At 42.3% G+C, this 23,999-nt stretch overlaps 1 protein-coding gene across 1 annotated transcript in view; it reads right to left on the bottom strand.

Moving 5' to 3' along the window:
- Window positions 1–23,751, bottom strand: part of LOC124261259 (mitochondrial import inner membrane translocase subunit TIM44-like) — a 35,063-nt gene extending 11,312 nt beyond the window's left edge. Inside the window, exons 1-14 of the mRNA XM_046695567.1 lie at window positions 23,688–23,751; window positions 22,703–22,801; window positions 22,357–22,446; window positions 21,587–21,664; window positions 18,516–18,596; window positions 18,156–18,305; window positions 17,965–18,034; window positions 17,471–17,540; window positions 16,163–16,248; window positions 15,834–15,926; window positions 15,334–15,458; window positions 14,635–14,685; window positions 14,224–14,313; window positions 12,418–12,528 (exon numbers count right to left, since the gene is read on the bottom strand). Of these exons, the coding sequence (XP_046551523.1) occupies window positions 12,418–12,528; window positions 14,224–14,313; window positions 14,635–14,685; window positions 15,334–15,458; window positions 15,834–15,926; window positions 16,163–16,248; window positions 17,471–17,540; window positions 17,965–18,034; window positions 18,156–18,305; window positions 18,516–18,596; window positions 21,587–21,664; window positions 22,357–22,446; window positions 22,703–22,801; window positions 23,688–23,744 (1,251 nt within the window). The 5' untranslated portion in view covers window positions 23,745–23,751. The remainder of the gene's footprint in view (window positions 1–12,417; window positions 12,529–14,223; window positions 14,314–14,634; window positions 14,686–15,333; window positions 15,459–15,833; window positions 15,927–16,162; window positions 16,249–17,470; window positions 17,541–17,964; window positions 18,035–18,155; window positions 18,306–18,515; window positions 18,597–21,586; window positions 21,665–22,356; window positions 22,447–22,702; window positions 22,802–23,687) is intronic.
- Window positions 23,752–23,999: the final 248 nt, after the last annotated feature.

Raw genomic sequence — 23,999 nt, 5'->3', positions numbered from 1 at the left:
ACCAACTATCAAGCTAGATTTCAACCTTCAGGATATGGGTATGCTAATAATGAACCTTGGTATGGCGATGGCCACAAAAGACATCCTAGTAAAACAAGGAATAATTCCTGAAGATATTATGAAATAAATATAAGGATGGCTACGATTGCTATGATGGTCGGTGGTGCGTTAGTGAATGCCCTGGCATTTTCCGGGAGTAATTTCCTCTTTTCTAAACTCACGAGAGTCACGCGGCTGAAATACAGGCGAGAGAGGAAGCGCACGATCTCGCTATTGAGAACTTACAAATAGCACAGGCCGAGTGCGCTAAACAACGCCTCCAGCGGATCGATTACATTAACGAAACAACTCAGGCGTGAAAACCATGCCGTTCAAACATTCCACGATGTCGACGACGCCGAGAGACAATACTACTTATTAACTGGTAAGCGATTGGAGCCACTACAGAAGCCAACACTTTCGCTCAGTACTACACACCATCCAAGGGACAAATGGACCGTGAACTGACCTTCATAGCGCTGGGTATAGCGGCTGACTGCTTTGGTTGTGAAGCAATTAGACTAATACACATATAAGTATGCTAAACATGTATAGATGCGAATACATACTTATGGGGAAGACCGAGACCTGTGGTAGGGTATCACGGTACTCATGGGTACTGTTATTTCCACATGGGAAGTCCCAACTACTTTCGTGTTCTGTGTGTGGTATAGAGTCAAAGGACACTATTGTTTATGTAAAGCTCACGGGCTGACGTAGTCAGACATCACCTCATCTACGAGAATAAAAGGCCTACATAAAAGAACGTGAAAGCGATTTCTCAAGATAGACCCCAATTAGAGATTATTACACACTTACGTATAGATATGTTTGTGGAACTTGATCCTAGTGAAAACATCGAATCTCAGGTAAAAAACATACTCAAAGATAAACTGAACTTCAGATTTCAGGTAATATTGAAAATGGTATGGATTAAAGATGGTGTTAAGTATACTCGTCCCTTCGTATGTGTGGGGACCATCACGACTCAACACCAGATAGATTGTTTTACAAGTATATCGGAATACCTGCTAAACTTCAAGAAATACTATATCAAACAGTGTGAGCACTGGATCGAAACAGCCCATCTAAAAATAGTTCATTGGGGTAACGGAGAGGATATATGATTTTTTACATTTACGGCGGCCCAATTAGACATTAATTCCTTAGGTTATTAATGCGCAATTATGAATACTATACAGTTCGTGCGCACTGAAACGCCAGCTTGTAGGTAAGTATTTAAGAGGCTGGCGCATCTTGCTTGATAGGAATATAGATGTCTCAGATATTAAGCCCTGATAGATGATAAAATAAAACAGGAACTAGCCAGTCTTGGAAGTATCAAATTTCAAATCACAATTAAAATGACACTCGAAAGAAGCGTTAGGGGGATGTTACCGAGTGCGTTCAGCCTTACTTCGAGGTGTACAAGAGGTCGTGACCCAGATAGAGACTATAAACACATCGATCGATACCAGTTTTCAGCAGATACAGGAATACCTAGAACGCTACACACACTTGGGATCCGGGTGGGCTGTAGATAAAATCGATATTGTCTATCTAGACATAGCTAACTACGTGCCGTTCAAAGGCGGATCATACCTAGACTTGCCCCCCTACTATAAGAAAAAACAGGCCATAGTAAACGTTAAGAATAGAGGAAACGATTGCTTGAGATTAGCTATCAGATCAGCCTTGTTTCCAGCTGACACTCATTCGAACAGGCCTTCTAGTTATCCTCAAGACGATGGACTCAACTGGGATGGTATAGATGAACCAACCACCATATCTCAGATCACTAAAGTAGAAAACAGAATAATCTAGCTATAAATGTCTTTGGACACGAAGACGACACAACAATAATACACAGGCTCAGCTCGTTGGTGGGAACCCAACAGTTGGGGGACAGGGGGAACCCCTCGTTATCAATATATTTATGATCCAACGAGGTGAAAAAGTATCACTACAACGTGGATAAAACATTTCAGTCGGTTGTTGCACGACCAGTCGAAACACAATGGGAAAAAACACTTTGTAAAAAGCGATGTCTGCAACGGTTTCAGCCGAGCTGATTTATTAGAATCCCACCAGGAGTATTGTCAAGGTGTGGGACAGACGGCTATACGCGATCGACATGCCCGAGGAAGGTGACAATATCCTAAAATTCTACAACCACAAGCACCAAATGTCTGTTCCTTATATCATATCATGCCGACTTTGAAGCATTGGTCAAACCAATTACGGCTCCCACAGGCGGGTTGTTGGGGACCCCAATGCTCTACCCATAGGTGAGAGCTTCACATACAAAACACAAGAGCATGAAGCATGTGGGTTTGGATACATAGTCGATCCGTTGTGACGGGTGAAACTAAATCTCCGTAGTATACAGGGGTCCCGGCCAGCGGTTGAAAGGTTTCTAAAGTGTTTGAAGGAAGAAGAAGAAATTATTAGGGAAAAGTTGCATAGAATCGCTCCCATGCGTATGACCCAAGCCGACAGGTTAGCTCACTCCCGTAGCATTAACTGTCACGTGTGTGACTCACCACTGAAAGGTGATTCGGTGAGAGATCACTGTCACATAACCGTAAGTATAGAGGCGCTCATAACGAATGTAATCTCAAGCTTAGAATCAACCCTAAAACAATAAACATTCCCGTTGTCTTTCACAACTTGAGAGGGTACGACTCTCACTTAATCATGCAGGCCATCGCTAAAAATCGATGGTAATATAACGTAGCATCCCCAACAACATGGAGAAATATCTCTCTTTCAGCTTAGACGGACTTAGGTTCATTGACTCGTGTCAATTTCTATTGTCGCCATTAGCCAGCCTGATCAAAGCCAACGATACCTTCCCTATCACCGATCGATACACAGACGCCGAGACTAGATCTCTGCTTATGAGGAAGGGTGTGTATCCCTATGAGTACATGGATAGTTGGACTAAGTTCGCCCGAGACCAGACTACCTCCCATCAGAGAATTTTACAGCAATCTGACAGACTCGGAAATATCCGAAGACGATTACTGTGCGCTATTAATGTATGGAATAAACTTGGTTGTAAAACCTGGGTGACTATCACGATCTGTACTTGAAGATGGATGTACTACTATTAGCCGGCGTGTTTGAGACATTTAGGAGGACATGTATCAAACAGTATAAACTAGATCCAGCATGGTATTACACCAGCCCAGGCCTGTCGTGGGATGCCTTACTTAAAAGACCGGAGTTAAGTTGGAATTGTTTACTGATTATGACATGCACCTGTTCATTGAGAAAGGTTTGCGAGGTGGGATCTCCATGGCAACCAAGCGATACGCTAAAGCAAATAATCAATAATGCGGAATGGCTACGACCCTAGCAAACCAACCAATCACATTCTCTATCTCGACGCAAATAACCTGTGCGGATGGGCCATGAGTCAGTATCTACCAACAGGGGATTCAAATGGGTATCATCCGATTTCGATATTATGAGCATCGGCACCGATTCAAACAAAGGTTATATCCTCGAAGTAGACTTGGAGTATCCCAAGGCATTACACACGTCACACAACAGCTATCCGCTAGCTCCCGAGCGTATGAGGGTTAACCCAGACTGGATGTCTGAATACCAACATAACTTGTTAGATAGGCGGGTGACGGTGTTGAAAACTTCGTGCCTAACTTAATGAATAAGACCAAATACATAGTTCACTATCGCAACCTGCAGCTGTACCTGTCGTTGGGTATGAGGCTGACCAAAATACATAGAGTGCTGAAGTTCGATCAGAGCCCCTGGATGGAGCCTTACATCAGAATGAACACGGACCTCCGAAAGCTGGCCACCAGTGACTTTGAGAAAAACTTGTATAAGCTCATGAACAACTCGGTATTCGGTAAGACGATGGAGAACCTGAGGAAACGGCGTGGACGTGAAGCTGGTTCGGTCGAATGAGGAGGAAAAACTCAGGAAGCTGATCGCTAACCCTGCATTCAACCGTAGTAAGATATTCGATGCTGACCTGGCTGCCATACACATGAAGAAAAGTCACATAAAATTCAACCGGCCTGTTTACACGTTGGGATGAGCATCCTCGATTTATCCAAACACCTGATGTATGACTTTTACTACAACGAGCTGAAGAAACAGTGCGATGACAGGTGTGAAGTGCTATACACTGACACAGATTCCTGCTGATGGAGATTCGAACCGAGGACGGTGTCACGATGACATGAAAAACACCTCGATTTGTGCGACACCAGCGACTACCCCAAGGACCATGCCATACACAGCACGGTGAATAAAAGGTCCTAGGTAAGATGAAGGACGAGTGTGCTGGCACGCCCATAGCCGAAAGTACATAGGGTTGAGGCCTAAGATGTACTCCATACTGAAGGCCGACAATGGTGAGATCCGAAAGCTAAGGGTGTTAAGAAGCACGTGGTGAAACACCACATCAAACACACCAGATTCAAGGAAGCCCTGTTCAAGACCCGTACCTTTAAACATAAAATGAACACACTTAGAAGTGATGGGCATAGGATATACGGGTTGACTATAAATAAAACATCATTATCACCTATGGACACTAAACGTTGGATAGCCATTGATGGGATAAACACGCACGCTGCGATGCGGCATGAGAAAATTGAACCAAGAACATAGGTATAAATAAATAGTGACATGTCACGGAACCAGAAAAATTTTGAGTCTATTTACTATAGTCCGTGGGTACTGGAAAGGAGCTAAGCTGTAGATAAGCTGACTAAAATGGCGAGAAAATACCGCCCGCAGGAAGCCAAAGCCGTGGCTTGAAAAACAAGCACTTTGGCAGATCTATTTGCCACCACCACGATACGTACCTAGAAGGAAGTTTGGTATTAACATAACTAATAGTGTTCACCAAGCAGATCTGCTGTTCCTACCTCACGACAGGGTGAGACGTAAAACCTACAAGTATGCCCTGACTATCGTGGATGTAGCCAGCCGGTATAAGGAAGCTGAACCATTGACGACGAAAGATTCTTCCCAGGTAGCTAGAGGATTCGAACGCATATATAAACGCAGTCCGTTGACATGGCCATCAGAGCTCCAAGTTGATCCCGGACGTGAGTTTATGGGTACCGTGTCACACCTGATGGATAAACACGATACAAAGGTCAGGCGTGGTGCTGTCGGGGCTCATCGCAGTCAAGCCATAGTTGAGAGATTCAATAGGACTTTGGCTGAGCGTTTATTCGGACATCAGTATGCGAGAGAGATGGCTGCCCCAGGGAAGCGATCGACTGAATGGGTAATGAGGTTACCTAAGGTGGTGTCGGCAATCAACCATGAAATCACTCGTCTCACCGGTAAAAAGCCGGCAGACGCTATCAAATTAAAATCGATAGCAGCAGAGCCGGCCGCTCCTTTACGTGGGAAGGAGAAACAGATACCAGATAGGGCGCTCGTGAGGTACCTATACCAGCCGGGGGAACACGAAGGGGATAGCCGTGAGCGAGCCACAGATCCGATATGGTCAGTCAAAACTTACAACATAGATAAAGTTGACATCAAAGCCGGCGAACCTAACTTGTACTACTTGAGGGATGGGCCAGGGAGGGGGTTTGTAAGAGAAGAATTATTGATCGTACCGTACGGTACAGTATTACCTCCCGTCAACACGACATAGAGGTAAGATATCCGGTGGAGTTCGTATCCCACCGTTTCGTGTGATAGAGGCACAATTCCCCTTGGGGAATACATTTCTTTGGGACATTTTGCTTGAAATCCCCAACTAAAGTCTTATTTTATGAAATAAAGCTCTATAGTAGATGGTAATGGTAAGGGTCCAACTAAGGCTTTATCTATTAAATGAAGCCTTAGATTACCCTGGTCCCGGACTCTCATCCTGTCTACTACTCCCAGGGAGATGGGTACTCTCGAGCGATGTGGTGTTCGGCCGCAACCTCCGAAGAAGGACGCAGCTCAGCGAGAGGGATGTCACTTAGCCACGATTTTCAAGGTACCCCCGTAACTAAAGTCATTTGACAATAATTGGGCCAGCCCCTGCTTCCAGAAGACCCCCACAGACACCAACCAGGGGCGGGTGAAAGAGAAGCACAACTCGGGAACTACAAGTTTTAACGTTCAGTTCCGGGACAGCATCAAATTGACCCTCACTCCTTTGCATAAGCTTAGTCAAAGGATGTGCCCGGCAACTTCGGAGTCGGAACACAACGAAATCCACTGGAATTCGGGAGTGTCACACTTCACTGACGTAATTGCTCCGTGGAGTAGAGGACAATAAGCGTGAATGTCGAACACCTCTGCATCGCCGTCTTCCGATGCCTTGGTAGGGAAGCCAAGTGAAGTAGTTCTTAAACCCATTACTTGAGAACAATGATTGAGATCCTGTTCAACTTTGTTCAACTTCAGTATCATCAGGCCCAAAAATAGACAACGGGGGAATGGTAAATATCCGGTCCGGTTGCCCTGGCAGTTGGTTTTTCACGATGAAGTCCCAGTGGAGACCCAAGAAAAAACCTTGCCATGCTTCTTCGGCTCGAACTGCACGCGATTGACAACAAGCACGTGAAACTCAGATATACGAGCAGCAGTAGCCATGCTACCAGGAAGAAGAATGTCACTTCACTCGAAGTCCCTGTCTTCTAAAGGTTTGTAGTCTGTAGAATCACATGACGAAGGACAACGGACAGTTCCCAGACCAGGAGTCTGAACTTCCTGGACTGGTCGGTGAGTTGTAGAAGTGAAGAAAACTCTGGAAGAGTGGAGATCTTCATACCCGTGTTAGTAGCCAAAACCGAGTTGATAGCAGCCAGTTAGGTAGCTAACGTAGTACCCTTGAGTTCCCTAGTAGCACGGAGATGCTGCAGGAGTAGAGGCAGATTGGGTGATGGATTTCCCTAATGTTACAACAGCCTTCAAACTTCTTCCACTATCGTTGTAGAAAGAACAGGTCGAATTACGATGATCTGAAGTGATAGCTGTGGCTACTTGACGAGAGCAGCCTTAGCTATGAGTAATCTCTGGAGATGCGCCAAGTGTAGATTAAGGGTCTGAGGGGACTAGAGGCGTAGTTCCGGGTGAGGGTGAAAAAGCAGGTTGCCCCGGTCGGGAAGTGGTACTGGGTTTGGCTCTGCCAGGCTTCTTAGGTCAACAAATAACTTCTCGCTGGTCAGGACTTAGTGCACGACCAAAAGCAGTAGAATCTTGCTGGTGGTCAACAGCTTCAGTATTACAGATGAACACCAGAAATGGGCTTCACACATTATACCCATGTGGGGATTCGAACCCGGGTCTTCGGCGCGAGCGAGTTCGGGAAGATGAATCAGTTCCTTCGGATTGTTGGCGTAAAGGTGCGGGCACAAAAAGTGCTGTAACGGCCGGAGCCGAATTCTGTTCATTAGGGCTTGATCTGATGTCAGAAAGCCTAGTAGCACCTGCCACTGAGATAGCACTGGAGCAACACATCGCTAGATCTTCATCCACCTGTCTTGAAGGGTGAACATCATCCCTTGACTGGTGTCAAACAATGTATCGATGAAGTGGGGTCTCTGGATCGATGTTAGTTTCGATTCCACAATGTACAATAGCCACCCTAACTGCTGGAGCAGCATGGTGATGAACTGCTGTTGGCAAAGAAGTACGAATGAATCCTGTTGTGCCTGGATGCAATCATCAATGTAGCATGGCGGCCATGCGAGCAGAACTGCAGTGACCTCTGAACTGAGGGCTTGGGCTAAAGTTGAAAGCCGAGTAACTCTCGGTGAACTTTCTCTGTCGACTGGCTGACGAATCCCGACATAATCACTCTTACCGAGAATGGCACTGTTCATCGTCACTGGCAATAAAGGCTGGGATTGTTATCCGCTTGTAGGACCTAGAAAGATCTGTCAGTGTACTTCATAGTGACTCTAAATATCATAATTCTCCGGTAAACAAGGGGTAGTCCACAATTTGCAAATGGTACCCACAATGCAACAGTGACAAAAATCCGGACAACACGGTCTTCGGTGAACCGTGCGAGGCACAACTCCGTAACATCTCGGCAAGGGGATGATAGCAGAAACTTGACCCATCTGTCCAGAAGCTTGCTGATGTAAAAGGAAGGGTGATGAAGATGACAAAACAGGCCATGATTACACCATAACGCTGTTACGAGTATTTTGTAATAACAGGACTCAGTGAAGCGTCGGAAAAATTCCTGGATAGCAAGCCTGTCTAGTAACGCACAGACGAGTGGTTGTGGAGCTGATATCTACGCCAAAGGGTAGATTCCTAAACAAAATCATTCATCAAGGTGAAGATCGGAAGGTAGATAAATCCAGAATGATATGAGCTCTGGTCACGTAGTCTAAGTCTGGGAGATCGGGGATCGTCAGAGCGTCAAGTGCCGGCGTAATCTAGATGTCTGAGCTACTTCATCTGTTCAATCAGCAGAAAGGGGGTACCAGGTGGGATAAGTTATGTGACTAAAATCTTCTAGCGCCTCACATGCCGTAGGGTAACCCGGAGAACCAAGTCGAATGGTCATGCTAAGAGCATGCCACTCCGTGGTGAGGAATTCAGCGTATCACAAATGCCCAGAATATTAACATCATGTTGAAAGCTGGTAGAGTTTAATTAACAGCTGGTATAATTGACCGTATCTAGATGCAAGGTCATGATCCTCGATGAGCATGTATAAAACAGTGTTGACAAGTTCCGATCCGTCAAGCTGAATGTAGAAAGTAGAGCATCTGGTATCTTGCTCAAGATAGCTATAGATGAGTGAGTGAGTATGATCTTAAGCCTGATAGCTGTAGCTGTAACCAAGTGACCATGTGTGTCGACTGAACCAACATTATTTCTGTACCTTAAAGGCGGCATGGTTCGGCAATGCTGGTAGTTCGGTGAATACTGATGGTTCGGCGAACGCTGTCGGATTGGCGAACGCTGTTGGATCTGCGACCTGGCACGGTTCGATGACCAGGATCGGTTAATTGATCTGGCTCGGCGAGGTAAGATCTGAAATGGTACTATGATTCTGGTGCGGCGACTCAGTTTGGCCCGACGAACTAGTTCGGTGATGAGCAGATCGATCTAGTTAACTAGGATGGGGATGTTGTAGTGAATCAGTTCGGCGATGCGGATTGGAGGAGATGAGCCATTCTGTGCAGAAGAATTGGTTCGACGATGTCGCAGCGAACCGGCCTGCCAAACCGGTTCGACGATGATACTTGGATGATTTCGGAGAGTCATGGGATGGCTAGTTAAGTCGAAAAACGTCGATTCAGTGACTGCTGATTCGATAAATGCTAGTTCAAAGATCTCCAGTTCGAGGAAAGCCAGTCTGGTGAATTTTGGTTCGGTGAATGCCAATTAAGTAGATGCAGCCTAGGTTCGTTGACGAATGCTAGTTCGTTGAATGCGCATTCGGTCCCTATCGAGGGAGCAGAGTGTTGCTGATTCCATGCAGTAGTAAATAGCACTCAACATCGCAGCCAGATCTGAGGGAGGAGTAGTTTCCTGCGCAGGAGTCCAGGAATCTGGTACAATCCGAGACGCGAGGAGGCAGGAGCCCCGTCAGAAGTTGTAGCACACTGAGATCTATAATCGGAGCCCTGTTGAGTAGATTTCCTATCTGTAAAACCATATTGATGTCTGGAGGGGCGTGAACTGGAAGAAGACGCACATATGGAGACCCGATGAGGAGATCGGGAACAAGGAGGAGAAGTATCATAACGAGAATGATGATCCCTGGATCTTGAACGATAGGCAGCAGTCGATCGTGTAGGAGATCTAGGTTGACGGGTCGAGTGCGTAGAAGAGGAAGTTGCATGCTGACAAGAAGACGAAGTCTGAGGAGGTGACTTCGATCGAAGAACCAATCTCAACGAAGTAGATGGAGGTGTTGCTTAGTTGAATGCAAACGAGTTGAAGAGTGGCATGACGGCGGTGAAGTAGATCTACCAGGTCTATCCGTGAACAAATCGAAGAATAATAGGAGCCTGGTCCAAACGACCGGTGAAAGCCGTGTCCGTGCTGAGGAGACATGACTGTAGGATCCAACAGAGTTCGGGGAAGTACACTGATGATCCGGAGAAGGGCATTGCGTTGAATACCGCTTGGAAGAAAGCCGTATCGACGAAAGTCGGTTCATCACATGCCGTTTCAGTGAAGTCTTCCATTTCGCGAACGCGTTGATTCAACGGTTCGATTAGAGTGAAGTCTGTTAAGAAGACGACGATCGATCCAGATAATGCCGAAGTGGAGACTGGCCTTTCGATGAAGACCAGTTCGGCAAAAGCTGTTTCGCAGAGAGCCGGTCTAATTCTGGGGAGGGTGGAAAGTCCGGCGAAAGTCGACGTGAAGGGGCGCGGACAGGCGAAGCATGATTCGGCGAACTGTGATTCGATCTGGCAGGCTCAAGGTAGCTGGACGCAAGACACACTTCAAGACGGCGAAATAACCACTGACAGGCGTTGAGGCGAGGTAGACTGGTTCCTCTCACTACTGGATGAATGAGAGCGAGAACGGCTTCTGCGCAGTCAGGTGTAAAGATCAGCTGATTCTTGTCCGAAACAGCTTAGCCAGGATGCCAAGATAACTGGTCCGGAGAACGAGAGCAAAGTTCAAAGGTCCCGCTGTGTAGAGGTATCCTGAGGGGTGGTGGCAGTCTCGACAACCACTACCCAGGACGTGGTCGAAGACGAAGGACTCGGGCTGGAATGTTGAGAGCCCAACAAATGCTGAATGTCTTCCGATAAGTAGAATCTGACGACGCTCTCATGAAATCCTCTTCATTCGAGTGAGGGGACTGTGACCGCAGCAGAGGAAGTAGGATGCTTAAACTTTCCTTTCTAGGAGGGACTGGGTCCGTCAAGTGAAGCGGCATAACGACCCCTGTCAGCAACACGACGAACGCAAGCCCGAGTGTACTCACCAAGTAAAACCTTGCATTTATCACACGAGAGTCCCATTTACACTGTCCCATACAGTCAATACAATATCCATGTGAATCACTCTCGGAGAACACTTATTACACCAGGAGCATTTTTTCCTCTTCTTTGGCTGGTCAACTTTCCCCATGTTGTAGACTAAGTTGAAAACATTGAGCAAAACAAAATAGGTCCACACTCGTGTGCGACAATAAAGAGAATTATGATTCTGGGCAGCTAGTGGTGCATGCCGCATGCTTTGCATGAGAGCTAGGAGGCTGTCTTATAATGAGGGTAGCATGGAATGCTTGGGCGGATGGACAACAGAGGCCTAAGGAAAAAAGGTTTACATCGTTCCACTCAGTGTCGAATCAACAAGAAGACAAAGTCATCAATATCCCCCGCAATGGCAAAATACTCTTCATGATTATGTCTACGAGTTATGATTATGTCAAATATTTAGGTGTGTATATAGAAAAGTGGAAGGAGAGTATTGAAAGGTTTTTAAAGTTCTGCTCCAGAAAGCAGCACTATCACCAATTTCAGGCTAAGTCAAACTTGTTGCCATGGAAACGCCAAAAATATTTTATTCAGAATTCCAAAACTACCAAAAGGCACCAGTACACCACCAGATCTATCTATGTGCCAAGTTTGGTGAAGACATATTGAACGGTTTTAGAGTTCTGCTCCGGAAAAGAGCACTACCACTAATTTCAGTCAAAGTCGAACTTGTTGCCATGGAAACACCAAAAATATTTAATTCACAATTCCAAAACTACCAAAAGGCACCAGTACACCACCAGATCCATGTATGTGCCAAGTTTGATGAAGAAATATTGAACGGTTTTAGAGTTCTGCTCCGGAAAAGACAAATGTGCACGGACGGACGGAGTCCATTTTAATATAAGAAAGAGAAGTGGATACCATGAGATAGAATAAGTTTAAAAATTGGGCTTTACACATGGTATAGATGTGGGGAATCGAACCAGGGTCTTCGCCACAACAAGCGAACGCATTAACCACTAGTGTACCTGCGCATGCGCACGCACGCACACACACACACATCGATAACTAGTGATAAACCTTCAAAATTCCCGAAATAAATTGTGCATCGAACAAGTACAAAATCCATTGTCTGGAGTTCCTAAATTCTGAACAAGTTCTCCATGCTTCAGTTTTTCTACAATTTGGAACTGAATATAACTGACAGAAAATGTCTACATTGTATAGACTTGAGGACAAAATATTTTCTTTGTTTCTTGTTTAAGGCTGAATTTAGTAATATTCCATCTATATGACAGTGGTCTAAACTGGACAATCCAGTGATTAACTTCATTAACATAAATTTTTCATTTTTAGATATGATGACATGCATGAACCAAGTTAGTCATCCGGACTACTGCATGGTATCCAAGCAACCGCTATAATCAGGCTGCCAGTATCCAAGCAACCATTCCAGGCTGTCAGCACTTACTGGGTTTCCCTCCACTACTTTATCCTTCTTGTCTTTGACCACCATGATCTGCTGGGCATTGAAGCTGATGACCAAGACGGGACCCTGGTCCATGATCTTCCCTGCCACAACCTGCAAAATGACCAGTCATTAGAAGACAAAACACAACCTGCCTGACTGTTCATTGCTTGGAGAAATAAGGAGTGACTCTATGAGTCAACTCATCATTGAAACGAGAAATGAAATGTCTGAGAGTAGCGACAGAGTTATCTCCCTTCAACATATTTCTCATGGCTTGATCTCATGTCAGCAAATAATCCGCTTTAAGATGACTTCAAATATTCTGCTTTAAGAAGATGACTTCTGTGATATTTCTGTAGCTTATTATCTTGACACAATTAAAGTCCTTAATATTTCACAGATTAAAACAGCATTTAAAATTGCTTTCACTGGAATCAGTAGATTCTCATTTCTTAACAAGAGAACACATGCGAGGCAAGGTGTAATTTAGACACTCACCTGATAACATGGTATCAGGAAAGCATTCCATAATTAAAACTCTCCAAAGAATGTATAAAGTATCCCACACTACCATGATTACAGGAATTCAAAAAAGTTATGGAGTAACACTGAAGAGTGGATAAGAAACAAGAAGCCTGTGTGCAACATGATAATCACAGAACATGTTGGTGGTGTAATATATTGGTGCAAACAACCAAGAGAGATGATGGGGATGGGTAGTAAACAAAAAAATATTTGAATAGATTATAAATGAATATTTGAGCAGATCAGATCATTAATCAGGCCATGTCCAAATATCAAGTAAGCAATGTTCCAACAAGATCTTGCAGCACTTGGCCTGTTCGGCTAACCTAGCAGGTGACTGCGACCCCACCCCGTATCATTACAGACCCAGTCTTAAATCTGTCATGCTGCCTCCTGATACCTCCACACCTATCCAAAACTCAATAGTTAATCTAGACTCATCTGAACACATTACAGAATGAGTTTCTATACTCTAAACACAGTGGGCACCTGTTACCAGAGACACAACACATGGTTGCCAGGCAGGCAGATTCAGGGGCAGATCCAAATGGGGGTGCACACCCCGCCCCTCTCCCTCGAAAAATGTTTCCCTGGGGAGCATATCCCCCCTAGCCTTTGGACTTCATTATTTATGTGCACCCCACTTCTCCAAAATCCTGGACCGCCCCTGAGATTATCTGCATCCATATGATTTCTTAACTTTGCATATTGCACAAAACGACCTTAGAGCAACAACCATCAAAAGACCATGTTAAGGTATTGTACTTACGATCACCTTAGCGCTAAGATCGGTTTTTACTACAGCACCCTGGTCAGCAACTTAAACTCAGGTGGTCTGGATCAGCAGTGTAATCAATTGTTTGGGTTCGATTTCTTAATACCTGGTTGTCTTGAGATAAGGCACCCTGTGCAGGGCAGATCATTAACATTTCACTAACATGTGCAGAAAGTTGTCACACTGTAGACAATGCATTTCAAGTTTGATCACAAACAATGCATCAAAGCACAAGTAGAGAGGTTACACAATCTTGTGGAAACTGAAAAACAACAATACTAAAGGCCCAAAGTGTGATCTGACCTTTCACTGAAAAGTCCAAACGACTCCCTACCCATGTGTAAGGAATTGCATGGTCCTTGTGAAGTGTTTCGGGTGTGTTGGAGTGAAGAGTTTTGGAATGCCAGATTCCTAGTTAGACAATCAGCCATCTAAATAATAACGTATTACCAAATAGTGAATGGATAGTTTTTCTCTAAACAGCAGAGTTTGAAAGTGCCACTTACATCTACATTGTTGACATCAAGAACTCTGGACGCAAACTTGTATCCTGCCTGCTGTGCTTGTTTGATGGGATGAGATAGTGTGTTGAAAGGCTGAAATAATACAGGAATCATAAAGACAATATCTCAACAATTCACTTCATCTTTTTCCATTAATTCTGCTATGTGAAAAAAGTAAGCAAAACACGTTTGATAGCAATATTTTCAGAGCAGAGACAGAAATCTAGACAGCTATGTCGAAAACATCAATGGTATAATACAGAGCAGTTGGTTCTCAGATGATGACTCAGGCTGTCGGCAGGATTAGTCTGTTGCACCTTAAAATGTATCGAAAAATCTTGTACTGTAATTAATGTTTCTAAGAAACCCAATCACTAGTGTCCAGAAGAATGCTGACAATGACAGATAACCTACCCCTTCATGACACCAGTCTTTCAGGACGTCAAGGTCACCTCGTATCATGGCCTGAAATTGTATCAATAGAAATTCCTGAACATACTCAGTAGAAAGTAGAGACAGAGATTGACACCACAATCAGCAACATTGCAGCTGTATAACGGTTCTTCGTATATTACTGAATGTGGGTCGGGCACACCAGAGGTCAACAGCATGAGCATGATTCAAGTCGTCATGAACCAATCTACCCAGGGTCACACATCGTATATATTAAACAAACTTCATCCTCAGTATCTGTTCATTTGTTTCTTGTTAAATGTATTACCCAGAAAGGTCTGTACATAATTAAGTCTGGACCAGACAATACAATGACTCAAACTGTGAGCAGTGATTCATGCTGTTAGGTCACAATGACATGCAACCATGTCAACAAAGTCAACCATGCTGGACCACCTGGTCAATATGGTTGCCTCTTATGACCAAAACAGTTTTTTTAGACCTTTCCTAACCTGCAATCCCTCAGGGAGTGATTCTGAATCTAATCAGGTCTTGTTATCATACAGTGCTTGAGACGTATATTAGCATGGAATCATTTAAGGGTAACAATTAGCAGATGGTGGACAGTTTGGGTAGAGTTTGCTCATTTTTACATGCCACTGTACAACAAACCTATATCCTATGTGGGTGACAGATGTGGAGATTAATCAATTAACTCACCTCTAATACATTTGGAATAATTTCTTTTTCACATAGTCGTACAAACATCTCTTTATCAAACGAGGGGTCAACTTTACAAACTTCTGTGAGGACTTCTGACATCTCCGTCTTAGAAAACACCCCACCTGCAACATTAGGTTAGATACCTTGTCTAGAACTGCATACCTCAGTTTAAACCAATTGAAAGTAGAGATCATGACCAGTTTGTGTCAGCGTAGTATTTGGTTTGATCTACTTCGACAGTACTTGACTACCAGTCCATTTGTCTGGCAATTAATCCCTCATTACACACAGATTCAGAAAAACACTTAAAATGTATAAATCGTTGAACATTCAATATACAGCCATTAACATGTTCATAAAAAAAATACATCAGCAACTGGCTGAAAAGGCAGACAATGGTAGCTATGAAGTTTAACTGCCAATGTGATTCATGTCATAGTGATAAACACAAACATGCATCTAGTGATGCTGAGGAACACTTGAAAACTGATACTTACCAAACAAGTATCCTACTTTATCTGTGACAGCTCGAGTTGCACGCACCATAACATTATCACTTTCATCATACTTAACTTTAAGATCAAACATTTCTGAAAACAGAAATAATGAATGGGTAAATAGGTGATCCAATATTGAGTAGAGGGTGTTTTAGCAGTAGAGAAATTGTATCTGACATTTCATTACAGCAAATATATAGGGTTTACTTGTACTAACAGGGTTTATTATCACACAGCCATTGACTGGGGACAAGAACATAACGATCACTATGAAATCATCATGGAATACTGGTGAAAAGTTAGGTTTCCCCATTCATTCATATACTTACTATGTACATAGGGATTGTTATCTTTAAAGTTCTGCCAACTCTGAAACCACTTGGAATCTTTATGTAAGACCATCCCTGTGGCTTCTCTGTGAACAAAAACAACGGACTAATAGAAAATATGTGGAAGGAAAGTAGCCTATGTATGATATTCATGTAATGATTCAAAACCTGACAAATAAGAGTTATCGCTTATTGCCTTAAGACATGGGCACATTTATTCCCCACAATACATGCTACATGACATTTATTCCCCACAATACATGCAACATGACATTTATTCCCAACAAAACATGCTACATGACATTTATTCCCCACAATACATGCTACATGACATTTATTCCCCACAATACATGCAACATGACAGTGGATTCCCCACAATACATGCTACATGACATTTATTCCCCACAATACATGCTACATGACATTTATTCCCCACAATACATGCAACATGACATTTATTCCCCACAATACATGCTACATGACATTTATTCCCCACAATACATGCTACATGACATTTATTCCCCACAATACATGCAACGTGACAGATTATTCCCCACAATACATGCTACGTGACATTTATTCCCCACAATACATGCAACATGACAGTTTATTCCGCACAGTACATACATGACAGTTTATTCCCCACAATACATGCAACGTGACAGATTATTCCCCACAATACATGCTACATGACAGTTTATTCCCCACAATACATGCTACATAACAGTTTATTCCCCACAAAACATGCTATATGACTGTTTATTCCCGCCAATACATGCTACATGACAATTTATTCCCCACAATACATGCTACATGACAGTTTATTCCCCACAATACATGCTACATGACAGTTTATTCCCCACAATACATGCAACATGACAGTTTATTCCGCACAATACATGCAACATGACAGTTTATTCCCCACAATACATGCAACATGACAGTTTATTCCCCACAATACATGCAACATGACAGTTTATTCCCCACAATACATGCAACATGACAGATTATTCCCCACAATACATGACAGTTTAACACCAATGACAGTTTATTCCCCACAATACATGCTACATGACAGTTTATTCCCCACAATACATGCTACATGACAGTTTATTCCCCACAATACATGCAACATGACAGATTATTCCCCACAATGCATGCAACATGACAGTTTATTCCCACAATACATGCTACATGACAGTTTATTCCCCACAATACATGCTACATGACAATTTATTCCCCAAAATACATGCAACATGACAAATTATTCCCTACAATGCATGCAACATGACAGATAACATAACATACTCATTAGCTTCTACTGTCTTCTCTTCCTTGGGAACTCCTGGCATGCCTTCCCTCCGCTTCCGCAGCTTTTCTGTGATATGAAAAGTAGTTATTTTCTAATTCAGTAATTTATAATTCCAACATTTTTTTAATGAACAAACAAAAATGCTATTAATGCTATTAGTGATACTGAATTTAATTTCTGCTCATAACAACAACAGTTAAAAACCATTTGGTATATCAGTAGTCTTTCCATAATGTAGAAAATAATGTTCAGCGTGAAAGTTGACAATGTCTCATAACAAACAAATAGTTAAGCAAACACAACTATAACATATTTTCATCAAGACAGGCACAAATATCCTTAAGTCCTTAAGCGACAGATAACACAGCCATTCATTACTGACTGAAGACAAGTAAATAAATAATAAAAGGTTTCACATAAGACGAGATATCTCATTATCTTTTCCAATCTGAAACCAATCGCTTATAATTTTCTGAGACAATGCACAAACCTGGAGCCTTGTAATGTTTGGCTCTAGAAAGAGCCGCCTCATCAAACTCTTCTTTCACAGCTTTCACACCCTGAAAAGAATGTACATAATATAATTCTCATAAACAGATGTGTTAGCAGATGTCCCATCAATCCTTCCACTAGTGACATTACAAATATGTCCAAATGAAAGACAACGGAGAAAGTACTGACCTCTGAAATAGATTTGAATGTTGCGCTCTTCCCAATCTGTTGCCCTGACTTTGATATGGACTCTGCTGCTTTTGTGGCGGTCTTTCCCAGCTCTCCAGACGACTCCTTCACTTTCTTCACAAACTCCGTCTTCCCTACCTCATCCAGAGTCTGTGACAGAACAACACATATAAGGAACAGGAACACAGTTTATTTGTCAGATCATTTCTTCAAGCTGATCAAGTTCCTGGGGATTCCTGAGGCCTGAGTGCCAAGAATGAGCTACCCTACTGTTCCACACACCCTATGTGCAACTATGTCACACATTGTGTTAACCTGAGGTCTATGCCCACCCCTGTCCCCTGCTACCTGTTTACTTACATCAGACATCTTCCCCTTGATGTCGCCAAAAGTCTTCTTCAAAACCTGGCTGCTCTTTGCTGTCTCGGACTCAATGTTCTCCTGCAAACATCACGGGTAGCTCTCAAACACAATGTCCATTCACAAACAATGGATCCCTTAATTTGGTTGCATGTTACAATCAGCACAACTTCAATACTTGGTAAAGCACACCAAAACAATAGAGGCCATCAATGTCATGACAACATTTACTTACATTGTGCTATGAAGAAAGAGAGAAGAATCCTTTACTTTGTAGGGGTGAAACGGTACGCTCTTACCATGGTACAAGGCCTTCGGTTCGGCATATGAGATAAGATCATAATTCAAAAATGGACAATGAGAGGTAAACCTTACATTGTTTAATGACATGGAAATAATAATCATAATCTATTATGCTATTTTGAATGAACAAAAATGTCATTTTTCATGACTAGATAGAAGAAGGAAAGTATCATTGGAACCTTGGAGCTCACAGCTGTGTGACAAAATAGCAATAAGCCAAGTATGATTAAAAGTCACTAACATCACATCAACATATACTGCAATGAAATCACCACTATGTTCCAGAAATGTTCATGTTTTAAAAACACAATACACAAATCAGATCTTGTTGAATGTGACTCTGTTGAAGACATATCACAGATAAATAAATTAAAGAAATTAACACAACACAGTTGTCATAAGACAATTACTATCTGTATATGACTGATCATTGTCATTGTTCTAAATCATTGTCTACCTCTCGTTTCAGTATGTTAAACATTTATAGACTTTCCACAGTCCTTGGGAAGTACTGGTACATAATCTTGACACATTCCAGAATTTTGTTTTATTCAATATCTTTCGGCTGCTTTCTCTCTTTATTGGTCGTTAAATGTTCATTGTGCTGATACTGCTTGTAATGAGATCAGTTCAGATATTGTGTTGTGGTAACAACAACTAACAAACATAAGGCTGTGATGGGAATGCCACCAGATCCATACCCATAATTGCAGTCATCCCTTGCCTCTTTCGTTATACATAACCCGGAATAAAGGCCAAGTGAAATCGTATATTCCATGGACATAACAAAACTGCTGTTCGTGTATTGTGCCCAGTCAAAACTATATTGTATCGTCGGAGGTGAAGAAACAAACTTTGAAAATGAAAATAGATATGTGTACTGCTATAGGAAACCTGCAATAAAAACACTACAACACATGATAATTCAGTTTTCCTTCCCGTTATGCTACTAAGCCGGAAATAGCAATCAGCTGTGTACAAATGTTTTGCTCCAATCTGCCGGTGATTCAGTCAAAAACGAACTGAAAATATAACATCAAAGAATTTATTCCATTACTAGAATAATTTATATCTCAAGCAGTTTATTCAATAGAGATAATATATATTGCTATCGTATTAGTACTATGCATGTTTTCTACGAACATATGTAAAATAATACTGTGTCCCTCGCCGTGATATTGCTGGAATATTGCTAAAAGCGGCGTAAAACCGTACTTACTCACTCTAAAATAATAATTAACATAGGCTCAACACTTACGTGACTGGATAATTTTACGTATGAGACAGTTTGACAAGTCACCGTTGACTTCCCACGGAGCATGCCACTTTGATTGCAAAAACAAAATGTTGGCAATTATTTGTGAAACATGACTTCAGTGAGTCAGTAGCACGGGTCTAGGGGTATATGGATGTTGAGGTGGTGATTAGTTTGTGATTGCTGACAATAATGTGAAATTGGTGCTATCACGGTAGGCGCGAAAAGCGGACCCTTATGAACATGGGAAGTGGTACAGTATAGAATGAGGTGATGCCATTTCACACACGTTTTCTCCGATGTTATTATATGATATTTATATAGCGCACATATCCAGGCAACTAGTGCTTGCTCAAGGCGCTGGTATTTTTTCCCTCGATCATTGGATGTCAGTCTCAACGGCACATCGTGTTATCGATCTCAACTCCCTGGGGATCATACAACTCTTGCAGCCACTAGGCACACCGAGTTATTGTGGCCTTCTCATCCTTACGAGGTACCCATTCACAGCTGGGTGGACTGGGACACATAGTCACAGTACTTTGTCCAAGTTCACTGCACGTTGCTGTAACCGCAACTGGGTGTTTGCACGTATTCATGTGCCAACGGATTCGTGGGTTCTTTTAAGTGCACAGGGATGGTCACAGGTGGGCTCCATAACACTGACACCTCAAGCTGACTCCAAGGATCACTAGCCTGGCACCTTAGCCAGCTCGCCCACCGCTCCCCATATTACTGTAAACAGTGTTTTTGTGAATGAAAATGGGATTAAATTTAATCCAATAAAATGAGATCGAGGAAGATAGTTTTATCATGAGTTTTTCCATCATACGTTTTCAGATGGTATGTTTACTCGCACTATATATAAAGCAGTGTGTTGGTGATAAAGTTGTCGTTTATAAGTTATTACGATGTTCCAATGTTCGTCTGATTTAAACTAACTGAAAAAGAAATAGAACCCAGCTACTGATCTGCATTTGCTGTCTTTGTAAGTAGACGACTTGGGGCGATCCCGAACTTACTTCCGGGAAAATAGCAGCCGTCCAGCAAAGAAATGCATAGATTTTGATGAAATGATTCGATTTCAAGACGATTTAGAAAAGGTTTTAAATGTGAATAAAATGACAGTACGAAAACACCGAATGTTTGGATTGTATTAGGGTATACTGAACCGAAGGCAAAATACCGCGGTTCAACTAATACCGCAGTATACCGTTTCACCCCTATTACTTTGTTACATAATATCAAATGTCTAATGTAAGGGCCGAAGTGGTGTGTTTACTTTGCTTGAGGGTACGCCATGCCTTAGCATTTTAAATTTTAAATTTATTCAATGCTATGAAGAAAGAGAGAAGAAACCTTTACTTTGTTACATAATATCAAATGTCAAATGTTGCTACTATACTATAATGCAACTTGCTGACAAAGCCGCCAGTTGCAATCAGATTTCGAGTTATCAGTGCTAATGGACAGCTCACACGCAGTGATAAAAAGATGACAGTGGACAACTCACAAACTTTTGTCTGGCTTTCCTTATAGCATCTGACTGTTCTAGTTTGTCTGTCTCTTCCTTGAACTTCTTCAGGTTGTCCTAGAGAACGAAACATTGCAGCACATTAGCAGTAAAACCTGTATCATAAATGTGCAACATCTAACAGTTTACTATTTGTTTTCTCTCAAAGATATACTGGCTTCATGAATACAATCCACCCATCATACATCAACGCATACAAGTGCTGTATGTCTCACTGATGTAGTCACTATTTTCAACTTACAAATCCAGCAATTGCCTGGTTCCAGCCAGAGGGAAACTAGTAAGTGAATCAGCATCCGGGTTACATTAGCAGTATTTCTGGAGCAGTATGTGTCACAGTCTCCCTCTACACATCTTGGACTCTTGTGTACAGCCCCAGCTTGTGTTGAACTCAATGTGCATGAATCCAGCTTGTGTTGAACTCAATGTGCATGAATCCAGCTTGCGTTGCACTCCACTGTGCAGGGCCCAAGCTTATATTAAGATCTTGTCTAGGATTCTGGCGTGTATTGAACTCCAGTGTACAGTGTGAGTGGGGCAATCATCTCTTCTACACATTGCTTCAATATCACATGAGGCAACAGAAGGATTCACACTGAGGATCATTTCTTATATCACCAACCAAAAACATGCACAGCATCTGTATCCTGATAACACAATGCCTTCCTGTTCTAGCTAGGACTGGTCAGATTTGACTTGATCTGCCCAAAATCAGGCATTCTCAACAATGGTCAGATTCATCCTCTTACCTTCATTTCTTTATTTTTCGCGATTTCCTGTTTGATGTTGTCCAGGAACTGGGAAATGAAGCTCCTCCTCCCTCCCGACATTGCACTACTCTGAAACACAAACAACAGTGAAATAACATTGTTGAATTTAGAATGCTGTAAACTGAATATTTTTCACATTTACATACTGCATCCTGCTTTACTCCTTAATGCATTTACTGCTATCAATGGAGGGTTGTGTTGGACTTGAGAGTGTATATGGCTATAGTTTGTGCCATGCTCTTGTGTGTACAGCTGTATCTTGTTGGGCTCTTGTGTGATGTCTAATATTTGTATGTCTCTCGCTTATGATGGTAACAGTGACTACCTGAGATAACCTGACATCCAACGGGCTGTTCTGCTGGACACATGCCAAATAGGAAGGGCATCTTGAAGCTGTTGGCCGGCCACTATGATTCAGCAACACCTGCAAACAATTTTTTTACTGAAATTACTAACGTTATAACTTGGTCCGTGGGTTGCCAGTCCTAGTCATTATGGTATCAATTGTTCATTTTCTTGTTTCCTTCGGTACATGGACTACACACAAAGAATGGATCTATGTGCTGCAAGTCAACAGCTGATTCTGGTGAAAATGATAAATGAGTGAGCACAAGATTTGGTTCTAACGACCTTTTGAACAGTATTCTTTACAATCCAGCATGTCAGCTGACTTTGGGAAGGAAGACTGAACCGGGCCTTGTGAACCCATGATCATAAGCTTCTTACACGAACACTGTGAATGAACCAAGTGGCCCTGTGGTACTAATTACATTAACTCATTAATGAAATCGGCTTCAATCTGGCAACAAAGGTTCAATCCACCATACGACACAAATCTGAATCTGAAAATGGTAATGTGGTAAAGTGCAGTTCTCCCAAATCACTTGAAACGGCACAAGAACAAAACAATTTAATTTTTTTTACCTCAATTACTGGAATCACTAGCTGCTACATAACTCAAGGATTATCAGATCAATTCCTATGACCTTCAGTTAAAGGGTTAGAAATCAAAGTTACTGACAACAAAGACAGAACGTGCTCTTGTTAGATATGCATATCATGCCCGAAAATTGTCACAATTTATAAATTAAAAAAATATGGAACGCATGCAAACAAGTACCCCGCTATATAACTATTGAGGCTATTTCTATAACGAATTTACAAGCACAAGAATACACATGGCATAAGAGCTGAAGAGGACGTGGTGCATTAACATAGCAGTACAACGACTACATGAGTTGAACATATTCACATATCAATACTGTGACCACATAGAACGTACTGAAATATTTTGTAATTATTTCCTTTACCTGTAAACCATAACTTTGTCGGCAGAGGTTACCGACAGATCTGCACATGGAAGCCATGATGAAACTTTTGTACCTTCTACGCAGTTCTCACAAGGGGGGTAACTCTCGTCTGTTATCATCAGTACACATGGGCGTGGCATTGTTTTCTTCTGTACCCGACTTAACTACTTACTTATTTGCAGACAAAATTGTCCAGATGAAACTTTCATTTAATATGAGAGAAAGCTGTTATCAATGTCCACTGTTCAATTCAGATATAACCGGCGCTATACACATAGAATGTATTTATCATTATTTTTATGTTTAATACTA

The sequence above is a fragment of the Haliotis rubra genome, unplaced genomic scaffold (genome assembly GCF_003918875.1).
Source record: "Haliotis rubra isolate DU_JTF1 unplaced genomic scaffold, ASM391887v1 Scf792, whole genome shotgun sequence".
Lineage (NCBI taxonomy): Eukaryota > Metazoa > Mollusca > Gastropoda > Lepetellida > Haliotidae > Haliotis > Haliotis rubra.
This window is presented reverse-complemented; position numbering and strand designations above follow the sequence as displayed.